Source organism: Pezoporus wallicus, unplaced genomic scaffold (genome assembly GCF_028554395.1).
Source record: "Pezoporus wallicus isolate ANWC-B61680 ecotype Strahan unplaced genomic scaffold, APGP_CSIRO_Pwel_v1 contig_2749, whole genome shotgun sequence".
NCBI lineage: Eukaryota > Metazoa > Chordata > Aves > Psittaciformes > Psittacidae > Pezoporus > Pezoporus wallicus.
The window spans coordinates 203,529-225,383 of record NW_026638346.1 but is presented as its reverse complement, the minus strand read 5'-3'; the positions used below and the strand labels follow the sequence as shown (position 1 = coordinate 225,383).

The 21,855-nt window shown below is 36.4% G+C and overlaps 1 protein-coding gene across 2 annotated transcripts in view; it reads right to left on the bottom strand.

The window, feature by feature from the left end:
* The window catches only part of FER (FER tyrosine kinase), a 147,426-nt gene that overhangs the window by 67,969 nt on the left and 57,602 nt on the right, over positions 1–21,855 (bottom strand). For both annotated transcript variants that reach the window (XM_057410458.1, XM_057410459.1), the window contains exons 11-12: positions 5,367–5,459; positions 1,365–1,568 (exon numbers count right to left, since the gene is read on the bottom strand). In XM_057410458.1, the coding sequence (XP_057266441.1) occupies positions 1,365–1,568; positions 5,367–5,459 (297 nt within the window). The remainder of the gene's footprint in view (positions 1–1,364; positions 1,569–5,366; positions 5,460–21,855) is intronic.

Sequence of the window (21,855 nt, the reverse complement as noted above, 5' to 3'; positions counted from 1 at the left end):
GAAGTCCAATTCCTATGAAGATCTACTTGTTGCGTATTTTACACAAACCTGTTCCAGCCAAGTATATAATGTGCATTTATTTCTGCGGTGTCTGGATCAGAGAGATCCGAGCACCTTGTAAGACTGTGTGTCTAGGTACAGGTAATTTAATTGCTCCTATTTTCTCATTCCTCATCCTGCCATGTCAAAATGCTTTCAGGATATAAAATTAAAATAAAATCAACCCTGACTTTGTGTAAAGGTTCACTTCTATAAGGAAAACTCTAGGTGAAAATTAATTAAAACTCCAGCTGCACCAGGTTAGGGTTAGGGTTGGGATTAGGGCCCATAATGATTTGCTTCTGTAAGCAAAGCCTCCCAACTTCTGCAAATTTTAAAAATATCACTGCCTCTCATTAAAAAAAACAAACAAATACACAATATTGACTTCATACAGGCATGCTGCATCAGCTGGGGATTTTGACAAGTAAATCCCCCTTTGTAAATCTCATTATATGATTAAATTTGTGGTTTTTTTTCCTGTATGTGGGAGATTTTATTGTAAGAGACTGAAATATGTTTTGGCAGCATTACTGAATCAAAACTGAGAATGATTTGCTGATATGTCATACTTCAAGAACTTCTAGTAATGTTATAAGAACTGTCATATTTTGAATAAGTTTGAAATTCTGTAAAGTAAAGCAAATAATACATTAAAAAACACAAATAATGCATTAAGAAGAGTAAGAAGAAATACACTGCAAAAAGGCATATAAGAATTAAAATACTGTTTAAAATGGACAATTTTTCCTAAGTTAGAGCAAAAAGGAAATAAATTCTGGTCCTTGGAAGCATATGAGCTGTGCAACTACCACAAGTTTTTGTTATACTGAACAATATCCGTAGGGCTAAAAAGAACAGAAGCGTCTCTAATGTAACAGTTTAAATTCCCAGCCACACAGAAATCAACACAGATTACTTTCTCCTCTGTGCATGTTTGCAATTTTCAATGGAATCTTTACAGTCTGAATTAAAAGTAGCCTAATAAGTACCAATTATGAAAACGGGTTTAAAAATAAACGTACATGCATAAACTAGTAATAACAAATTCTGGATTTCAAAACATTTACAGAAATATCTTGACTTTTCAAAGTAACATAAAAGATGTTGGATAACCTCATATTTTGTAATTTTAACTTATTTCCCAAAATTATCTTTCCTCTCCCTTGATTTCAGCATTGATGGAAATATTTCCAAGGGCTTTCATATTTTCATATAAAGGCTAAAGCCATTTGCCATAGTAAATTATGCATAGGTTACACTGGTTAGCTGAAACTATATATTTCCTAACATTTAAAATATCCAGTACTATGTCAGAGACGTACATCAGCATATTGTATGATAAAGTGTCTCCGTTGTCCATCTGAAAACACAGAAAGGACATATTCACCAGGTTTCCCGTGGCTCTCTCGCACCAAGAAGTCTCCTTGCTGTTTTAACAGCTCCTGGGCTTCTATTCTTGGAATTGCGCCATGATACCAGTCTTGCTCAGCCAGTGGTTTCTCAGTGGTTGAAATTACATCAAAGAACTTTGGAAAAATATTGAAAAAAATGTTACTTTGATAGCTTATTTTTAGTTTACTTTTACATGAAAAGCATGATAAACAACGATTTCTATTTCTGTATCTAAATTATGTATTTCTGTCAACAAACAAAATCAAGGCTCTTACATTTACAAAAATGACACAGTGATCACCTTTTTATCACCTAAAAAAATAACATATAAAAAGCAAAAGATTATGGAAACAGCCATAAAACTATTTAATATTTTTCATTTGCCTTCCATTTTTCCAGAGTCATGCTAACCAACTCTTTCTCAAACATCTCAAGTGTTATTAATAATTCAAAATGAACCATTTCTTTTTAAAGACAGAAACTTCTCAAATATAAAAACATAAGAAATTGGTTTATACAAAGCATTTGAATTGGATAAATTGTTTTCACCAATTTATTTACCAACTGCATCCCAAATCAGTTAATAGCTCTATGAGATATTTTTCCTAGCATTTACACTGTAACACAGAATATGCACCTGAGTGTACTGGCTATAAATGGGAGTTAATGAGTTTTAACTACCAATTTAAAATATTAATTCTAACATGCTTACATTGTTTAGGAAACTGAGAAACACTTAGTATTTTGGTCAGCGAACACTTCAGATTTATTTGTTACGGCTATACAGAAAAGCCCTTACTTAAGCTCTATGTCAGTCAAATCAATAGTGCCAGCACTCATAGAAATTCTCACCACCAGAGTAGTAAAACTGAACAAAATAACAGTGCATTCTGTTTCATGAGTTGAACAGGCATGCGAATGTGTCCCAGGCAAGCCTGCTGAGCTGCGTTTTAGATAACAGTAGGAAGACCCACACCTCAATTATGCACAAACAGATACAAAGAAAGCATACAGTTCTGAATTAACCTCTCCTACTGCTCTGCCCTGATGAAACATCCCTTCTGAGTGGAGGAAAATGCCATCATATACTTCCTCATGCTAGTACTGTCCTCTTTACTTATTCCTTTGACCTGCTGGTCACGCTCCTTTTGATGCAGCCCAGGACAGTTGGCTCTCTGGGCTGCGAGTGCACACTGAAGCCGGCTCATGTTCATTTTCTCATCAACCAGCATCCCCAAGTCCTTCTCCACAGGGCTGCTCTGAATCTCTTCTCTGCCCAACCTGCAGCTGTGCCTAGGATTGCTCTAACCCAGGTGTAGAGATAACTCTCTATGGAATATCCTACCTTTTGCCTCCATATACCTGGCTCATTCATACATGCTAACATACCATATGAAACCAACATTAATTGCACCTATTAGCCTAAAAAAAACAACAAAAAAGTTATAAATAATAATAGATGTCTGTGCTAAGCTCAAAGGCCGCAGTGGCAAAAAAACATAGGCAGTGGGGCAGACACTGGTATTCATGATGCTATTCATTCCAACTCTTCATACAGTTCCTTCATAGCACTGCACTCCTACATGTACATGAAAGTTGCCCCTTTTCTTGTTTTCACTCATTTCATTAAACTTGTGTCTCTTCCTATTACAGAAAACTGGCTAGAATCTTCCCCACAAGAAGCACATGAATTACTAACCTTGCTCTTCAAACTATACTGTTTCCCTATATTACCCTTTATCTTCACATTCTGACAGCACAAAAATAATTTAAGTAACAGGTGAACTCCTGGCTGCTTTTGGAAGTGCGGTTTCTCTATGAATATGAAAAAAAAACCTGTTTCCTCTAATTACACGTAAAATCCAACTTCTCCCACCAATTAAATATGGGATGGTGTTTTAGAATAGCACTGTATTTAAACCAAGATATGGCTCTACTTCTGAAAGTTTCAATACACTTAAAACACATAATATGAAAACAGCTAGTTCACATCACACTTTTTCCTACTCTGCTTCAAGATCCTTTTTGGTCTTAATCTATTAAAAAATAAATAAATTCTTTTACATGTGTTAAAATTATTTTATATCACACCTTCAATAATCACTTTGGATACTTTGTTGATGGGTAATAAGTTTTAAGTACCAGCTTACACATTTAGCAATAAGCACAGTGATGTAACCGTCACCATGAAAAAGCCTAGCAGCTGACCACGTTAGGAGCTAAGTACTAATTTGCAAAGTAAATTTTAGCTGTATATGCATGGTTAGGTTTTTTAACACACGACAAATTGCTGAATCAAAACACGGCAAAACTGAAAATTGGTTAGTTTATATATTCTGACTCTGAAATGCATTTAAGTGATAAGTAATCAAGAGTACAGTTGTTATTCAGATTTTACTTTCTGCCTCAAATGATCCAATTCAGGTCTTACTTCTCCCAAACATATTCCAAGGTTTCAGCAATCCTACCCACCATGTATATACACAACTTTCATGGAATTAACAGTGACACAGATTGGAATGAATATCAAAATGAGTCACGTAAGTTCTTTAAAATGACACTTTAAAGCCAATGAAGATTTTTCCATCAACTTCCCCAATTTAATCCGAAGTGTTTTATCTTGACTCTTCTTGCAATTTTTTCTCTTCCAATTTTTCTCTGAAGCAGTTTTGGGTAGTACTTTTAAATATTAAAAAAAAATTTAAAAATCTAAACAAATTGTACAACACATACAAATAGACAAAGTTCTAGGCCTACACAAAGAACAGAGACCACAGCAATATACATTTTAATATGTTTTTATTACGAAATGTTGCACATTTATGTCAACTAGAAGTTTTATAAAGCAAAGATTAGGATACTGTTGAGATTTTATGTATCTCCAAGGACACTTCAATATTTTAAAAAATAATTGCATATGTCATGCAACTTTCACACTTCTCATAGGAAGAGTCTTCCTGTACTGATTTTATTTCATTATCATATTTATTATTTCATTATTCCATTCCATTCCTTTATGACTGCAATTTTCCTATGCATACAAATACACATATATGTACATACATGTTTGTATGCATATATGCAACTGTAATTTCTTCCACACATTCTGAAGTGTTTAGCTTAAATAAAGTTTACTGGATCCTTTAATGGGTCCCTGGATTCAGTGCTGCAGCATAAACCAGAAAATTCATTCATTCTAACATTTTCTCAAAAATGCTTTTTTTTTTTTTTTTTTTCTTGGTAGGGGGAAGGGTTAAGATGTTCCACTTCAGGAAAAAAAAAAATAATCTGTCACCTCCCTAAGGAGGTGCTCCAGTATTTTAATCAATCTTGCAAGCTTCTTGAAAACAGTCAATACAAAAGCAAATGAAACAAGAATGTTTCTCCATCCATTAGGGAACCTGAACAAAAGCCAACTAGAAGAGATACTCAACAAGCACCTTTAGTGGGGATTGAAGAAAGATGCATAATGCCGAATTATTTAAATAGTAAAAGCTATTGAAGAAGTAGAAGTAGTAGCAATAACATGCTGATATACTGGTGCCTTTATAATAAATATGGGGAATATAATTATTGCAACAATTTAACACATGCATGACCTACTACAGGCTATGACAACATGCTGCATTTCCAGTAATTCAGACTCCCTGGGAAGGGTACTCTTGAAAGTGTATCACCAGTCTTAGAGCTATAAAAAACATGTAATTCTCTCTTTTTTTTTTTATTAAATGCAGTAAGTTGTTCTCACGTACTAATATGCCACAATATTATAATGTCTGCTGATCAATCAGAACACTGTTTTTATAACATTTTAATGTAATTTTTGTCCATATAGGTGGAAATTCATGATGTTTGAGGAAAAAAAAAAATCCCACTTAAACTGTAAAAATAACACAGTGTACTATAACAAGTACATTATTGATGCTACTTACCGAGGATGAGCCCAGCATGGATTTTGGAGACCTTATAATTCCAGCTATGGAATGACGTATAGTATCAAATCTTGAGACTTTGTCTTTCTTGTCCTAGGAGAAAAAACAGTATCTCCAGTGAAACCTAGCAAATTGATATGACCACTGAATTATTGGAGAAGTGCAAACTTCAGTGGGATAAAGCTAACTCATTTACAAATTCTGTAATTTCTTCAATATTTTGTGTAACTATTTTAAGTATCACTATTGCTAACTACAAAGAGAACTGAAATTCTTTTGTATACTAAAAGTACAGGACATAATTCTCAGTTCACTCTCTCCTAAAATACTTATTATTTTAAAAGGACACTGATTTAAAAAAAAAGTCCGCATAGTAAAACAAAAATATACAGGTACATTACCCTTGCTTAATATATGCTTGTTTTTTTTCCCTTTCATTAACATGTTCTTCTCTAACAACAGACTACTTGTAAATACTAGTAGCAATCAGTGCAAATTATAGGATCCATCTGCTTTCTGGCATTACTGTAAATCATAGGTGCAGGCACCATCTGGATTTTAAACTCTGTAAGTAGAGAGATCTAACTGGAACATTGAAACAGCCCTTAAGCACCACTAGTTCAGCACATGTCAACATAAACTCCAGGTACTCATAACTTCACTTAACCCAAAGCCTGCATATAACTTAACCTCTGATTTATCATCAACTCTCCAAGTTAGTATCAAAGAATCTTTCAAAAAATACAAAAATGTATTTTAACACTGACAAACCGAGTTTATTGCTTGCAAATCACAATCAGAAACAGGAAAGATATTTTAATGAGATTCTGCAAAGTAATTAAACCTGAAGCAGAGAGATCACACATGAATAAACTCATTCTAATTAGCTATAGGTTATCCATAAGCAACTGATAATGGAGACAAGACTACACTGTTTGCGAGTGTTACAAACAAAAGTTGCTTCCAGGTTTTGGACACCTCTGACTGAAGAAACCGAAAATCTGATAATATAATAAAAGTAGCTTCAGTTTATTCCAGGACTTCAGAATGAGGAACAAAAACTGAATATACCAGTGCTTGAAAATGACTCAGTTTACTTAACAGGATACAGGTTAAACATTGTCTTAGCAATAGAAATCTATTTATCTGGCAGTAGAATTCTGCAATGTGCTTTAATATGCAATGTGCTGGGCAAAAGAGCACAAAACCCAGTCAAATAGTAAAAACAGCAATATGGATTTTATTATTCCCTGAAATATTCCTAAACTATGTGCCCATTTACCCATCAATAACATTTATATTCCTTTTCATCAGACTCAAGTAATATTTTATGTCAATTAATTTTCTTATAATAAAAAATCTCTGTGCTGGGACCTGATGTTTATTTTTGCAATATTGATGAAATAAACAGAAAAAAAAAATCTTATTAATGACTGAGGGTGACAAAGACTAATTTTGTTTGCATGCTGGGCATTGAATGATCCACTTATTTCACACATCTCTTCAGAAGTGCGCCATGATATTTAACTGCACTTAAATGTATTCTTCTTACAAATCAGGAAAAAAGTAAGTTACCAAAAAGATGCATGAATTCCATTTGCAATTCCCCTAAACAAACTCAGAAGTTTTCTTTCTATTTTAAGCTAAGAGTATGTTTATTTAACAACAACACCAAACTACAAGTGTGGCTCTACAGTCACCAAATTCTCCTTACTGAAAAATGTTTTTTATACAACAGGGAGGTTTATTGACTCCTAAGTACCAGAAAGCTTCGTGGACTCAAACACCAGAGGACTTTGACAAGCAGCACCAAAATCTACACAGAGGCTAATAGTCACATTAAACAGAATGAGCATGAAAATGCAGATTAAAGGACTTTGTTCAAAATGTGGTGCATGTCCTGTTCAAACTACATTTATGAACTCTGTTCAGTATTTTCACAGCACTTTCTCTCTGCCATACTGAAACTACTCTGTATCTTACAGCAATCAAGACTTATAATTTGTTGGCACAGCAGGCATTATCAAACATGTGACACACACAACCATAGCTTGTACTGAGTTTATTTCTTCCATTTAAGAATTTTTAGGGCAACCTGGATAAAACTGAAAAGCAGCAACAGTGGTCTTTTAAAGACTTTTTCTCTTTTTTCGCCATTCCTCAGATGCAGACCACCTTAGAAGGATCCATTTCATTTTGCAGGAAACCAGTTTTCACTGAGAACAGTATAATCACCAGTGTGAAGAGGTTTTTTTTTTATGCATATGACTTATATTTTTTTCCTAAACTTATATAAGAATACAACCCAGAACAGCCCATCTACTTTTTTTATATTATACATATTATATCATACAAATTAAATTTTATATTTATGCGTGCGTACAATCTTACTAGTTAAGTCAGAGCATTATTTTAACTCTACTTTCCAAAATAAAAGGAAATGCTCATCAGAGCTATCCTTCACTGATCTCCATCCCAGTTACATCAAATTTTGAATCTCTCAGCCAAGGCCCTCACAATTTAGCAAAGGGTTTAGTAGATGAAAGGATTATCTCAGGGTATCTGAAGGAAGCTAACAGAGAGCAAAGACTCTCCATGTCCTCAGGAAAAAAAGTTCATTGTAATTCCACACAATACTCACTCCAACAAACATCAGGTATCAGACCAACCAGGACAACCTTGCTGGCTATGTAGTCACTACATACACTTCAGACAAACTCATAAGACATGTTACTATCTTGACTAACAAACCTGATGAGGACATGGGAAAGTAACTGGGAGCTCTCCATGAATGATGCTGTACAGAGCATTATGGAGTAGCATGGTTCCTAGAATACATGATCCAGCTATAAAACATATTAGCTGATTCAGTTTCATTTTGGTTTAAATGAATGACTTTCAGAGATGTTAGCAAAATCATACTATGATTCCTTTATTTTATACTACATCAATTTCATTAAAAAGAAAACTAACTTGTGGGCCACAGAATTTTATTCAATGACTAAATTATTGTAGAATAAATTGTAGTTTATCATTAAGAAGCTAGATACAAATAAAAATACATACTGCCATTAGAGGACACTCATAATCTATTTCTCTGATTGTGTTTTAAGTGTACTTGTGGCATGACGGTACATCATACAGGGAATTATGAAAAATTCATTGACCGATAGTTCCATTTTAGGACTAGCTGGATTTCTAATCACTCTCTGGAATGCATTTAAATGAGTCTCCACCACATTTGGGACTGGGACCTAGAGCAGGTAATAAATTTTCTACACATTGGACGATTACACCTACCAAAACTGCTGAAAAGCCAACTACTTACTCCGGACTGATGGAAGACTGAAAGCAAAGAACCGTTTTATGGGTGGGAATTATTGTCATTATCCTGTTTGATAATAATGCAAAGCACTACTGCTTTCATTTCCAAATAATATAGAAAGGATTTATTACGAAAAATAGCTTTTATTGAGAAACTTGTTGACAGCAGCTACTTGTAACCATCAGATTAAAGTCCTCTGTCATATTTTACAAGAAATCAATTTTGGATGCAGCAGTGTTGTTATAATTCTGCCACAAAACAAGGAATGCTGAACTCCTGTTTCCAGCTGTATACATTTCAATTGGACTTTTGTTCCAGTTCTTTTTTTCCTTCTTAACAGTCAAAACAACTACCTCAGCCCTTTTCAAGAGATGTCACAGCAGAAGGCAACCACTCAGGCTCTCTTAATTTCACTTTCCATTTTTCAATTTCGACAAGATGGAGAAAGGAAAAATAAAACCCTAAAAGAAGTGCAGGATTCAGGGCAGCCGTAAAATGCAAGGGAAGCACTCCCTGTTTTGGCTGAGGATTTCCTTAAGTGCATTTTCTATACGAAACACAGAAAGCCAAGCTTCTCTTTCGTTATGTTCACTCTGGGGGATTTTGTGCAACATGAGTTCCTGTCCATTTTAATGGATTTTTCCCTAAAATTTATCTTCTATGGCCATGCACTGCAACTGTTAGGGTCTTGTGGACAAAAATCTCCTTTTTGCCTGACATGCAGTTCTGTCACAGGGCAAAATCATCACAGAACTTGGAGTGCATGAAAAATAATACAATATACCCAGAACTGTGACACAACCAAAATAACAGGCCTTAAGAATCACATTCACAATGGTATTTTGAATGAACCTAAACAAGACAAAGCAACAGTGCAAAAGATTTTTCTTAAATTGAGCTGCATAACATAAAAGCCCCAAAGAGCCTTTTAGCTGTATAAATCCAGAAAAAATGGCTGTATGTTAGATGTTATTTTATATATATATATATATATACACACTCTTTTTAGAAAAGCAAGGAAGTAGGAAGCTGGACAGGGATCTAAGAAAGAAAAAAGAGCTAATGCTCCCAAGCGACAGGCTAAGAGTAACATATCTCTACTGATCAAAAGGTGGAAGATTAGCAGTAAGAGGGACAATGGACAATGCAGCATATATTTAATACTGGTAAAAACACTAGCCAAACATGTACATATAGGTAATATGAACAGGATACAGAGGTTGAATGTGAGCTTGCAAATGGAATCAGAGAAGCTTCATAGGAAATTTAGAGGAAATATGATGAGACCCCTTCAACTGAAAGAGGAACTAAATTCTCAAGAAAAGGACATTGCATTATCAGCGACATCTAAAAGGTGAGCATGATAGTACTGTTTCTGCAATTTGGCTTGGGATCTGGTCCTTAGAGATTTTGATGAAAACTCTTTCAGCATAATACAAGAGCTCTAATAAAACCAGAAGGGAGGGGTTCCTGGTAGTTACTGAAAATTATATGTTCGAACGAACATACAGATAAAAAAGACATACCAGACAGTATCTGCCAGAGCAATTAAGACATTCTCTTTTTCATAAAGAAAATGCTTCAATTTTCCTGATGAAAAAGGTACAGAACAACATTCATCTTAAAGCTTCAAATTCACATAATGGGAAGAAAAAGGAAAATTTTTGCTTTTAGAAGGCTATAAATGTCTGGCATGAGAATGGAGTTTAGTGATTTATAATCAAGAATTCTTCAAAGAAGCTTTAGAGAAAATAATTTTCTGAAAATGGATCTCTGCATTAATCACTTCAGCAGTGGGTGTTAGAAGTTACTCAGGAGACACCCCAAAACTGTGTAACAGACTGTAACAGGAACTCTAGCCTGCCTATTGATGACTGGATGAGGATTGTAACCACAAAATCTTTGTGTCTCTGTTTTATAAGTATTAGCACATACTTGTGGAGATGTAAACGCTGATGTATATTAAAACCTGAACAGCAGATGACTGATGTCCTTAAAGTCTATGACTTTATTTCTGAAGTAAGACTAACCTCATACCTGAAAAGCATTTTTATTTTTTTTTCTTTTTCCTCTGGGTATCTCAGAAAGACCACAGGTAGAAAACCAGATAAAGAATCACACTGTCTTTACCAAACAAAACAGGGTATTTTAAGCTATTAACATGGCACTCACAAATGGAATGAGAGTTGCTGGCTGAATATGAGCTGATTATCTGAGCTGAACAGATCATTATTCTCAGAGCACCTTCCCAGAAATATAATAAATATGTGTTTTCTTAGTTTCCTGTTATAGGTATCTAGAACTGAGAGCAGCACTGTGCAGAGCCATGACGAAGTACACAGTACATTTACTAAAAATTAAAACATTCAAAGGTAATTAAAAATATCTCCAGTACACAGTGAAACCAATTAAACAGCACACCTATTCAAAAATAATTTCTTGATAAGGTCACACTTTCTGTTTTAAACACAAGCAACACCTTCCAAAGCAGCAGAAATTATGCATAATTGAGGAACGCATACTGTAAACCACTGTACTGGATGTAAATTAATGTTCCACCTTTTGAATTGCAGGGTGTAGCCAGAAAAACACAGACTTACTGGTGTGAAATTTAAGACCAGCTACGTTTTCTAAGACAAAAGATACAGCCCAGGCTATGCCAGCGGCCTAATGGCCCTCAGGAAAAGACAAATGATAATTCTTTAGAGCATATATTTGTCCGCTTAAGTTCTGTGGTATAAGATCTGCCTTGGTCATGTAAGATGTTATGTTTCTACATGTAACAGTTATGGAAGGAGTTTTTTCAGTTGCTTTCTGAATCTGTATGAACTACTACAGACCACTGCTGTAGCAACCAATTGCACAACTTCATTACATGTTTTTGAAGAACACGTTTGTCTGCTTGCTTTGAATCATCTGCCTCTGTGGTTATCTGATGGCCCCTACTTCTTGCTTCTGAAGAGACAGCGAACAACCAGCATTCCGCGTTCACTTTCTCCATGACACCCAACACATTGTATATATCTTTATCACATAACCCTTTAGTCTGCTTTTCAAGTCTGTGAAGCTCAATCTACTCATTCACTAATTCCAGAGAAACTCCTCCACATATTTGTGCATTATTTTGCCTTTCTGAATTCTCCTACATAAATTTTGTAATTTACAGAGCTGAAAATAAGTGATTACCTGGAGGCAGATTCTTCTGGGTAGTATACAACACAAGGAAAACAGCAACAGAGAAGAATTCCGGTTAGATATTCGGGGGAAAAGAATCACAATAAGGACTGATCAAATACTGAAACATTGCCCAGAGAGACTTCCATCACTAGAGCTGCTAGAACCTCAACTGCAAGAAGGGATTTTGCAGCCTGACATAACATATGACCCTGCTCTGAGCAAGAAGCAAGACCAGATGGCTTCCCTGAGATCTCTTCCAATTTAAATTATTCTGCAGCTCTGAGATATATGGGAAGCAGGCGCACATCAATTTAAACAGTGACGTAATGTTTTCTTCTCTATCTTCTCTCCCTTTCCACAAAACTTCTAGCATATTTTTTGGTTTAGAGCACTAAAGTAAATAGTGACCTGATATCTTCAGGAACATTCAGACCTTGTTTTGAGCAGTAACTCTTGAGTTCATTACTGTTATATGTGAAATCAAGCACTGTTAAAACAATCCACTCTGCAGGAATGTAATTACTCATATATAACACTAACATAAAAAAACAAATACAGATATAATCTGTATAATTTATAACAAGGAATTCACTCAACTTATTATCAAAAATCTTTGCTTTATTTCCAAATAAAGTTTTCTACTATTTTGATTACTTATATACCAGAATCTTTAAGGTGCAACACAGACTAGAAAAGTGGTTTTTTTTCTGTTCACAGAAACAGCAATTAAAAAAAAAATCATTACACAAGAGACTGGTGAACTATCTGGAGACAAAAACCTGGAGACAAAAAAAAATTGGCAGATTTTACTTAGGAAAGCATCAGATGTCATCATACACTTTGTACAAATGAATTAATGTTTTAAAAAGCAGCATGTATTCACAATTGACCCTTTGCTTTCTTTTTGAAAGACTATCAGAACAGAATGTACAGTTAAGTTGACTGCACTGTTACCTGTTTTAATTAAGAGTTTCAGAGGACCAATTTTTCAAGCTATGTATAAAATATCAGGGAAATGTCACCTTCATCTTTGAAGTGCAGTAAATCTTCCAAATCACACAAATGCGTATTAGACATCTTTAAGGAAGCAGAGTACCTCTTAACTGGGGCTAGCAATAATGTTTCCAGAGACATGGTACATTTTAATTTTTACATACTAAACAACTTTTTTATTAAAGGAAAAAAAAAAGTTGATTTCATCTAATTATCAAGAATGTCAACAGTCCTCTAGAGAAGATGATGACTAAATATACTGCACTTAAGCTGAGACACCGATATCCTGCCCAATCACTGTTTTTGTGAAAGGAAAAGGTAGACAGAGAAATGCTTTTGCAAGGCAGATAGAATTTAATAAGGAATTCCTTCTTTGCTTAATAAATGTATCCCTATACCATGAATACACCTCCATCCTCTGATCACATAATGATGCCAAACAAAAGAGAACTGATTTCAATAAAGGCAACTTAACAAACCAGTTCAGATTTCTGAAAGCTTAGAGAAAGCTTTGGAAGGAACACATATTTTTGAAAAATTAAGATTTCTTGACCTATGCTCAAGAGAGTCATCAAAACAGGGCAATTTTAACAGAGGAAGAATTTGGTGAAAGACAGCTGTATAGACGAGTAACACAAAAAGGTGAAGAACCTCTAAGGCTACATTTTGCATGAGGCATGACTGATTTTACAGTGCAGGTGGCTGAAACACAGTGAATCACACAATGAACTCAGCAGTTTAAGCAGATACAAACACAACTTCCAGGCATTTTTACATGAGGATCTGGACTGTTGAACATAAGAAGTGTTGCACAAAACGGCAAAAAAAGCCTCAATTCCTAATGGTCTCTGCAATGGTCCGTAGCTGAAGACAGGAAAGGATGAAGATCACTCACAGCTACCACAAGCATGTTGGTGAATCCCTGGAGAGCAAGTGTACATGCAAAGAATGCCACATGGAATGGAAATTACCTTTACCAACCACAAACTTAAAATCATAGTAATAGGCTTGCAAGAAATCTATGTAAATTTACATACCTTCGAGACTGAGAAACACAAACCATTCTCCCTTCCTCATTGAGAGCAAAAACCTGTACTCTGGTTATTTTATAACTCAAAAATTGCAGATCAGAAGCCAACCCGCATTTCATCAAGGCACAAAGCATGAACTGCTCTCAGTCGTTTATTCCTCCAGTTCCACCAGCTATAATGGCACCAGTACCCTGATGAAACATGATCCCAAATCTGTTAGGCTCTTTGTAGGGAGGGATTAGAAGGCAACAAAGACAAAAATCTGTCGTGGTTTAAACCCAGTCAGGTAACTCGTTCGCTCACTCCCCCCCCTTTCTTGCCCTCCCCCTGCTCTCGGAGGGACGGAGAGGAGAATCGAAAAGAATGCAACTCCCACGGGTCGAGATAAGAACAGTTTAGTAACTAAGGTATAACACAAATCACTACTGCTACCACCAATAATAACAATGATAAAGGAAATACCAAGGGAAGAGAATACAACACCTCAGCACCAGCCAACCGATAACTCGCCCCCCTCAGCCCGAACAAGCTCCGACCGATACCTCCTCCAACCCTGCAGTCTCCCAGCCCTTCCGGCTAACTCCCAGTTACATCCTGGGCATGACGTGCTGTGGTATGGAATACCTCTTTGGTCAGTTTGGGTCAGGTGTCCTGTCTCTGCTTCCTCCCGGCTTCCCCTCCTCCCTGACAGAGCATGAGGCTCACAAAGTCTTTGGCCAAACCAAAACATCGCTATCAGTTCTGTTCCCAGGCCGAAAGTCAAAACACTGCACTGCACCAGCTACCAAGGAGGAGAAACATGACTGCTGCTGCTGAACCCAGGACAAATTGTAGTTATAAGCAGGTGCTGCTACAAAGGCTACTCAAAAGATGTCACAGAAAAATATAGGGAATACAGAGCAAAGGTAAGGGGTCACATAAGAAGGACAGTTTGGGGGCTTCTCCTTAGAGATAACTGAAAACAAAGTTTCACATGTCCTCAACTTGAGCAGAGGTTCCCTCTAAAAGGAGATTTTTCTAAGGAGGACTTTGGAATTCAGCATTTTGTATCTAAACGAGAATAAATTGATAGACAACTGAAGCAATTTACAGGACGCTGTACCAGCCACATAGTTAGGACTGAAGCTATGAGAGAAAGTAGTCTGTCCATCGGCCAACAAAGAAGAGCACTGTGCCAGCTGACAGTTATGCAGGCCAAAAGATACCCAAACACAGCATTTTTAGTACAGCATGAACTGAATTTAGCATGCTGTTAGTGCCTGCACTTAGTATGCAGGTCAATTACTTTAATTAAAATGCATTAGTCAGTAGCATAAGGAATGACACAGTCTTTCCAGATCTCATTAGATACACATTCTAAAAGCTGTGGTTTGTATTTAGTTGCTTTGTAGTTAAAGATACGTCACAGTATGTCACACAGTCACAGTAATGCCTGCTAAAGAAATATGTCTGACAAATCCAGTGGTGGAGTCCAGATTTGAGACATTCAAGCCCAAGAAAGGCTGGTCTCTGGAATTAGATTAGGGGCACTGAAGCAGCTATACCCTTAAGTGCCAACAGCTGCTAGGGCATCAGTGGCCAGAAGTCAACATGTAAGGAAGGAACAGGGAAGAAGAACATGTTCTCCATATCGCATGACCTTGAAATCCACAAGCAACCATTAATTCCTTCCAGGATCCATGAGACACCAAGAACTAAGTACTTCATAGGTGCAGACTCCCTGGCTGTAAGCGGGGACTCGCCACTCAACTTTAGCACTGATCCATGCCAAACTACAGAAGACAGTACTCCACCCAGGGGAGAACTCCCATATTTTCCCCTAACCTCAATGGAAGTTTCTAGAGGCCCATGAGGAACCCAGTCTCCCCAGCCAACCATTACATGCACCCATGAGAAATGAGTTGTCTATAACTTAATTATCATACCATTTTGACTGGTTTAAAGTAACATTCATTGGATTCTGCACTCTACACACTGCCACCCAGAAACTGGCACCTAACAGTGAAGATGCCTTTTGTGACTCCAAGTGGCTGTAGATGACTCACTGACTGGTTTTGATGAAACAACCCTGGCAAATACTACATCAAGTGATGTGAAATAGCGTTAAACATATTATGTGATCTGCCAGTATGTAAAACCTCTTTCTTCCCTGAACAAATAGCATTTTTAAATATAAACTTGTGATTGCATCCTGTTCTGGTAACTGTATTTTGAGAGGATGCATTTGCTGGATCACAATAAAACAAAGCTTAATGAGTTAACCCTGAACAACTTCAGTCAGATGAGACACAACAGGTTCTTAAGCCATATACACACTTAAATTAGTCATTTAAAGAATAAAACTGATACTTTCATAACCAGAAAGATTTTGTAGTGCAACCAGATTCAAATTTGATGAGGTATTTCTGTTGGACAGCTAGTACAGTTAGAACATGATGTTCTTCATAGATCCCGGCATCAACTTATTAACAAACTCAGATTTCATATTAATATCTATAACAGAGCAACTTTGTAACAGCTGCAATAAACAACTTCAGCAGCTTCATGAAGTAGGATTAATGAGTAATTTTTGTAGGGTGCCAATTTAAAATTAAGTTTTCATTTCTGTAAATAGCATCTACTGGCATAACTACTAGAAATACACTAGTATTTTTGTTCAGAACTGACATGCATAATACACAAATACCCACTATTTTTTCCATTAAGAGAAAGAGCAAACCAACATAGTGTTAAAGGTTTTTACACATTAAACAATACCACAAATATGTGTTTAAAAACAGAACATGAAAAATGCAAACCCAATAGGCAGTGGTCAAATTCTTGTCTGAGTAAAGCGTATGGTCCACTGACCTCATGTCATGCATCACAGGTGTATAAATCATAAGCACAAACAAGACTACTCTGAAAATACAGCCACTGGAAGGAGGAAAGACTCAGTGTGCAAGTCTCAGTAATGGTATGAGAGAGTAACAGATTTCAGTCCTATCCGAGCTGAAGTTCATAAATTGTATCTAGCACAATGAGCCCAAATAAATTATACAGCATTTTTCATGCAGAATTACAAAAAAGACTGTGAATTTTTATGCTCAGTACTAAGAAGGGTCTTTCATGTGTTTCACTCATTATTCATTAAAAGGAAACTTGTCCAACCAAGTGGTCTCTCTTCAAAGTTCATCAGTAGTACCTATTAAGCATTCTCAAGCTGCTTGACAAATAAAAGACAGTCTCCTCAGTAACAGAAAAAACTTCTTTTGCTGTCCCCTTCCCCCCACCAAAAAAGCACCAATAATTACTACAGATTATGGATATAGTTATACATGACTCAATGAGGCAACTTCTTGATAAGTATGTTGAAGAAAGGAACTGACATACTCTAGTTATCTTAGTTGAAAATCCTTATTTCCTCACTAATTTTTATCACATTATAAAGCTCCATTTCATTATCACACAGCTCCTGAGACACTTCAATGTCAAGATCACATTGTAGATACTATGATCCATATACGTAGAGTTAATTTTACAATGATACATGTAAATCCTGCAGACTGAACAGAACAATCACACAGCAGCAGCAAGCACCTGAAATGTACAAACCCCCTCTAATACACACCCACAGTTTGGACACTGTCACACTGGCTCTCTCAGCAGTGCTCTCCAAAGAACTGAATTAGTGACACTAAAGAGGATGTTTCACCAACAGCCTTAGAAGAAAACTCTCATATTTGTCAAAAAGCCACTTCATTGCCTCATACAAAAATTACCTGAAGACAAATCATCCCTCCATTAATAGTACTTACGTACGTAAGTATGCCACATATTACTGTAGCTTGGAACTCTCATTCACAATTACTAAATAAGAACAATTACACTGTAATGAGATATCCCAGTAGGTAGGAAATGCTCTCAATTCCTACCTGCAGGTTTGTCTTTTTGTCCCACTCGTTGAGATAACAGTATATCCTCTCTATGCTATAATAACAGCAGACTTTTAAAGCAAAAAAGTTAGTTTGTATCAGCTGTTCTGAACCTTAATTTTCCCTAAAGATAGGGTCTTCCTTTTCAGACTCATGAAAGATTTTTGTACCTAAAAGTTTATTCTTTTTTTAACTCAGAATTTACTATTTCACTTTTTTTTTTTCCAGAACTCTCTGAATATATCTCCGCTCACTTAAAAATACTAAAAAATATATTACTGAAGGATGACCCAAAGGAAAAAAACAAACAAAAAACAGTGATATCTGGAACATGCTATTTTATTAACCCACTGTTAAGAACCACTAACAGTAAAATATAAAAAGAGGAACAAAAAGCTACTGGGCCTGTATCTTAAGGGTAGGGCTCTGAAAAATAGATTAGAATGCCATTCTGTTTTCTCAGAGTGTAGCAAGTAAGAGTCTCCCCACAGCTTTTTGCCATACTCATGGCAAAAAGATCAGAAGCCACAAAGCAAACCATAAAATCATACAATTCAATCTGGCAACAAACTACCAGTGGCACTAGATCAAACCCATGAATTCTAATTCCAAGAAGTATTTTACAGTGAATTTTAACACTTTCAGAAACATAATAATTGCCTTTAAGAACAAGGGTATTTTTAACCAGTCACTTAGAAAGGGAGATGATTTGAAGCAGCCAAATTGTATCCCACTATTTCCTCTGTATTGCCTGGAGGGTATAAGTTAATAATTGCACAAATCCTGTCCCATCACTATGAAGAAGATGCAAGAAGCTAATCGTGATAATTCTGGCAGAGAATTACTAGTTTTCTCCCAGCACACAGACAAACATTCCAAAACATACCGAAACTTATGCTGGATACCAATATGTGATTTCTATTCAAAGCAGAACTTCTGAGTGAAGCTCTCCTAATTCACAGAGAAGAATTTGACTGAGAGAATAAACCTCCAGTGGGTGTGCAATGCTGCAACATTATGATGAAGCCTTCTTCTCAAGAAAACTGAAAGGCCTTGAAATATATCTGGCTGTTCAAGAGAAGTATATGTACTTATCTTAAGAACATATACTCTGATTCATACAGAGAGCACAAACTAATTCTGCACTTAAAATATTCTGAGAGTTTGTTTACTCTGAATGAGTCATCTCCCTCAATTCCTCCCCAGTTCTAATTTTCCTTTCCCCAAGACTAGGTTATTGCCCAACACTTTCTGATAGATAAAATGTAACTTTAATAAATACATAATTTCTGAACCTCAGTCTATGAAAAGATTAAAGTCATGCTAATCTTTCACTTCAGATGTTCCTAGGCACGTTCATTGGAAAGAAACTTGACAACTCCACAGATCTTCCACCTTGCACATTCTGGACCACTCAGTAATGCCCACATGGGACAAATTATGACTGAGTTCATCTGTCTGTTTCCTTGATATCTCCTTTCGGATTGCTCTTACTCTGACACACGTCCACCAGGCAAGTAGGATTTACAAAGAGAAAAAACAGAACATGCTCACTCTGCAAGCAAGATGAACACAGTTCATCCTCCACACTTCCTAGAAGCATCTGACATTTGGAGCGTTTTTCTCCACCTTAAGTTTGGCTGTAAGCCAGAAACACAGATCCCCAGCCAGCAAGCTTGGAAAGTGGCCCAAAGCAAAGATCACTTAGATGAACTCCAGCTGTCCAGGCAACCAACAAATGCAACTGTTTATTTCCAAGGCTTTTATGAATTAATAAGCACAATTTCAACATGACTGCACTGGCAGCATTTCCTCCACTGAAGAAAATAATAATTGAGAGAACAGATAGGGATACCAATACTGCATAAACTTACTTTGGCCCAGTTCCTATTGACAAGAAACTTAAATTCTTGGAATAGCACAGTGGAAGTCTACAAGATCTATAAATACATAAATAATTGTGAAGGGCTCCCCTACTACTTCGCACTACATGCCCTCATACAATCTTAGTTTTATATGTCACGAGACACAAATTAGTAGAGAATTACTTATATGGACAGATAAGCAAGGGAGCTGTTTGGTGACTTTAAAAAATTTAGAACTGACAAATTGATTAAATTTGTCAATTATGATTTTAGTGAGAATCCTGAAAACATTTCCCTAAAACCCAAACCTGCACAGGAAGATTCTTAAGACTACTGATCGCACTATTAGAAGGAGCACTGAGTCATGGAATTCAGAAAGAGTGCATTCAAATATAAAGCATTCATATTAGGAAAATACTGTTTCATGCATTTCATATTTTTCTTCCATAACCATTGAGAACTTGTTGGGTTTTTCTACCATGATCTTTACCAAAAGCTGGCTTATGGTACTTTTAAACATTTTACTGAGAACAGAATAGGATCTCTGAAGCCTTTGTTGAAGGAATGACAAATAGTAAAATCAGTGACATATGAGGTGAACTTCTATACATTTTTTTTCCTTTTGGATAATTCTGCTATAACAGATAAAACTGGAATTCAGAAATGCAACATCTCTACAAATACCACAGTGTACCCCACTGCATACAGTTTTAAGCATATCACACTCCTGGAGGAGTGCATCATTTGTGAAATCAATCCCACTGGCTGTATCACGATATTATGATGCTTCAGCTTCCTTCTACTCTGTGTAGCTCTCATTAATTAATGTTATCAGAGACATTACAGTCTCCTTCCTGACTCAACTGCACTCCAGAGAACCTGCCATCCTGACAGCCAAGCTGGACAGGGAGTCCTTTAAGGAGTGTATGGAGAAAGAACAGTGACATCATACTGTTGCTCCATGGACATTATAGCTACGCAGCTCTTTTAGTTGCCTTCCATACTGCTGGAGATTATGAATTAAGATCTTTCTACATTACAGTTGTGTGTATTTTTTCATTATTTGTAAAAAAAAATAAAAACAAACAAAACAAGAGAAAGCCATTATTTCATATTATTTAGTTGTTAGACAGATGAGAACACACATTTTTATCTTCCACGTTTGTGTGCCTTACATGACTTTTTTAAACATATGTAAAGACGAAAAATTTTGATTTTCAGTCGCAACTTGTCTTCTGGCACTTAGCTCCACCTTCTGACAATTCTTTAAATATTGCAAAGGCTGCATATCAAGTCTCAGTTTTGTCAGTGGTTCCAGTATAATGCTGTGGCACTCAAAATAAATTTACTTGACACATTTCTATAGTGAGAAAACTATATAGTTTTAAATATATATTCCTAAAAGTAATAGGATTGCACCTATATAATACTTGCTGTTACCATGTAAAGAAAAAGGAGAAAACATTTTAAATCAGTATATAGATTTCACTGTATTATCGCTAAACAAAATTCATTACTATTTTATTTTAACTAGGCTTAAGCACTTCATGAAGATTTCCTACTCTGTAACAACTTTGAATCATAGAATCATAGAATGGTTAGGGTTAGAAAAAACCTTAAGATCATCTAGTTCCAACCCCTCTGCCATGGGCAGGGACACCTCACATTAAACCATGTCACCCAAGGCTACGTCCAACCTGGTCCTGAACACTGCCAGGGATGGAGCATTCACAACCTCCCTGGGCAACCCATTCCAGTGCCTCACCACCCTAACAGGAAAGAATTTCCTCCTTATATCCAATCTAAACTTCCCCTGTTTAAGTTTTAACCCATTACGCCTTGTCCTGTCACTACAGTCTCTAATGAAGAGTCCCTCTCCAGCATCCCTATAGGCCCCCTTCAGATACTGGAAGGCTGCTATGAGGTCTCCATGCAGCCTTCTCTTTTCCAGGCTGAACAGCCACAACTTCCTCAGCCTGTCTTCACACAGGAGGTGCTCCAGTCCCCTCATCATCCTCGTGGCCCTCCTCTGGACTTGTTCCAACAGTTCCATGTCCTTTTTATGTTGAGGACACCAGAACTGCACACAGTACTCCAAGTGAGGTCTCACAAGAGCAGAGTAGAGGGGCAGGATCACCTCCTTCGACCTGCTGGTCACGCTCCTTTTGATGCAGTCCAAGATAC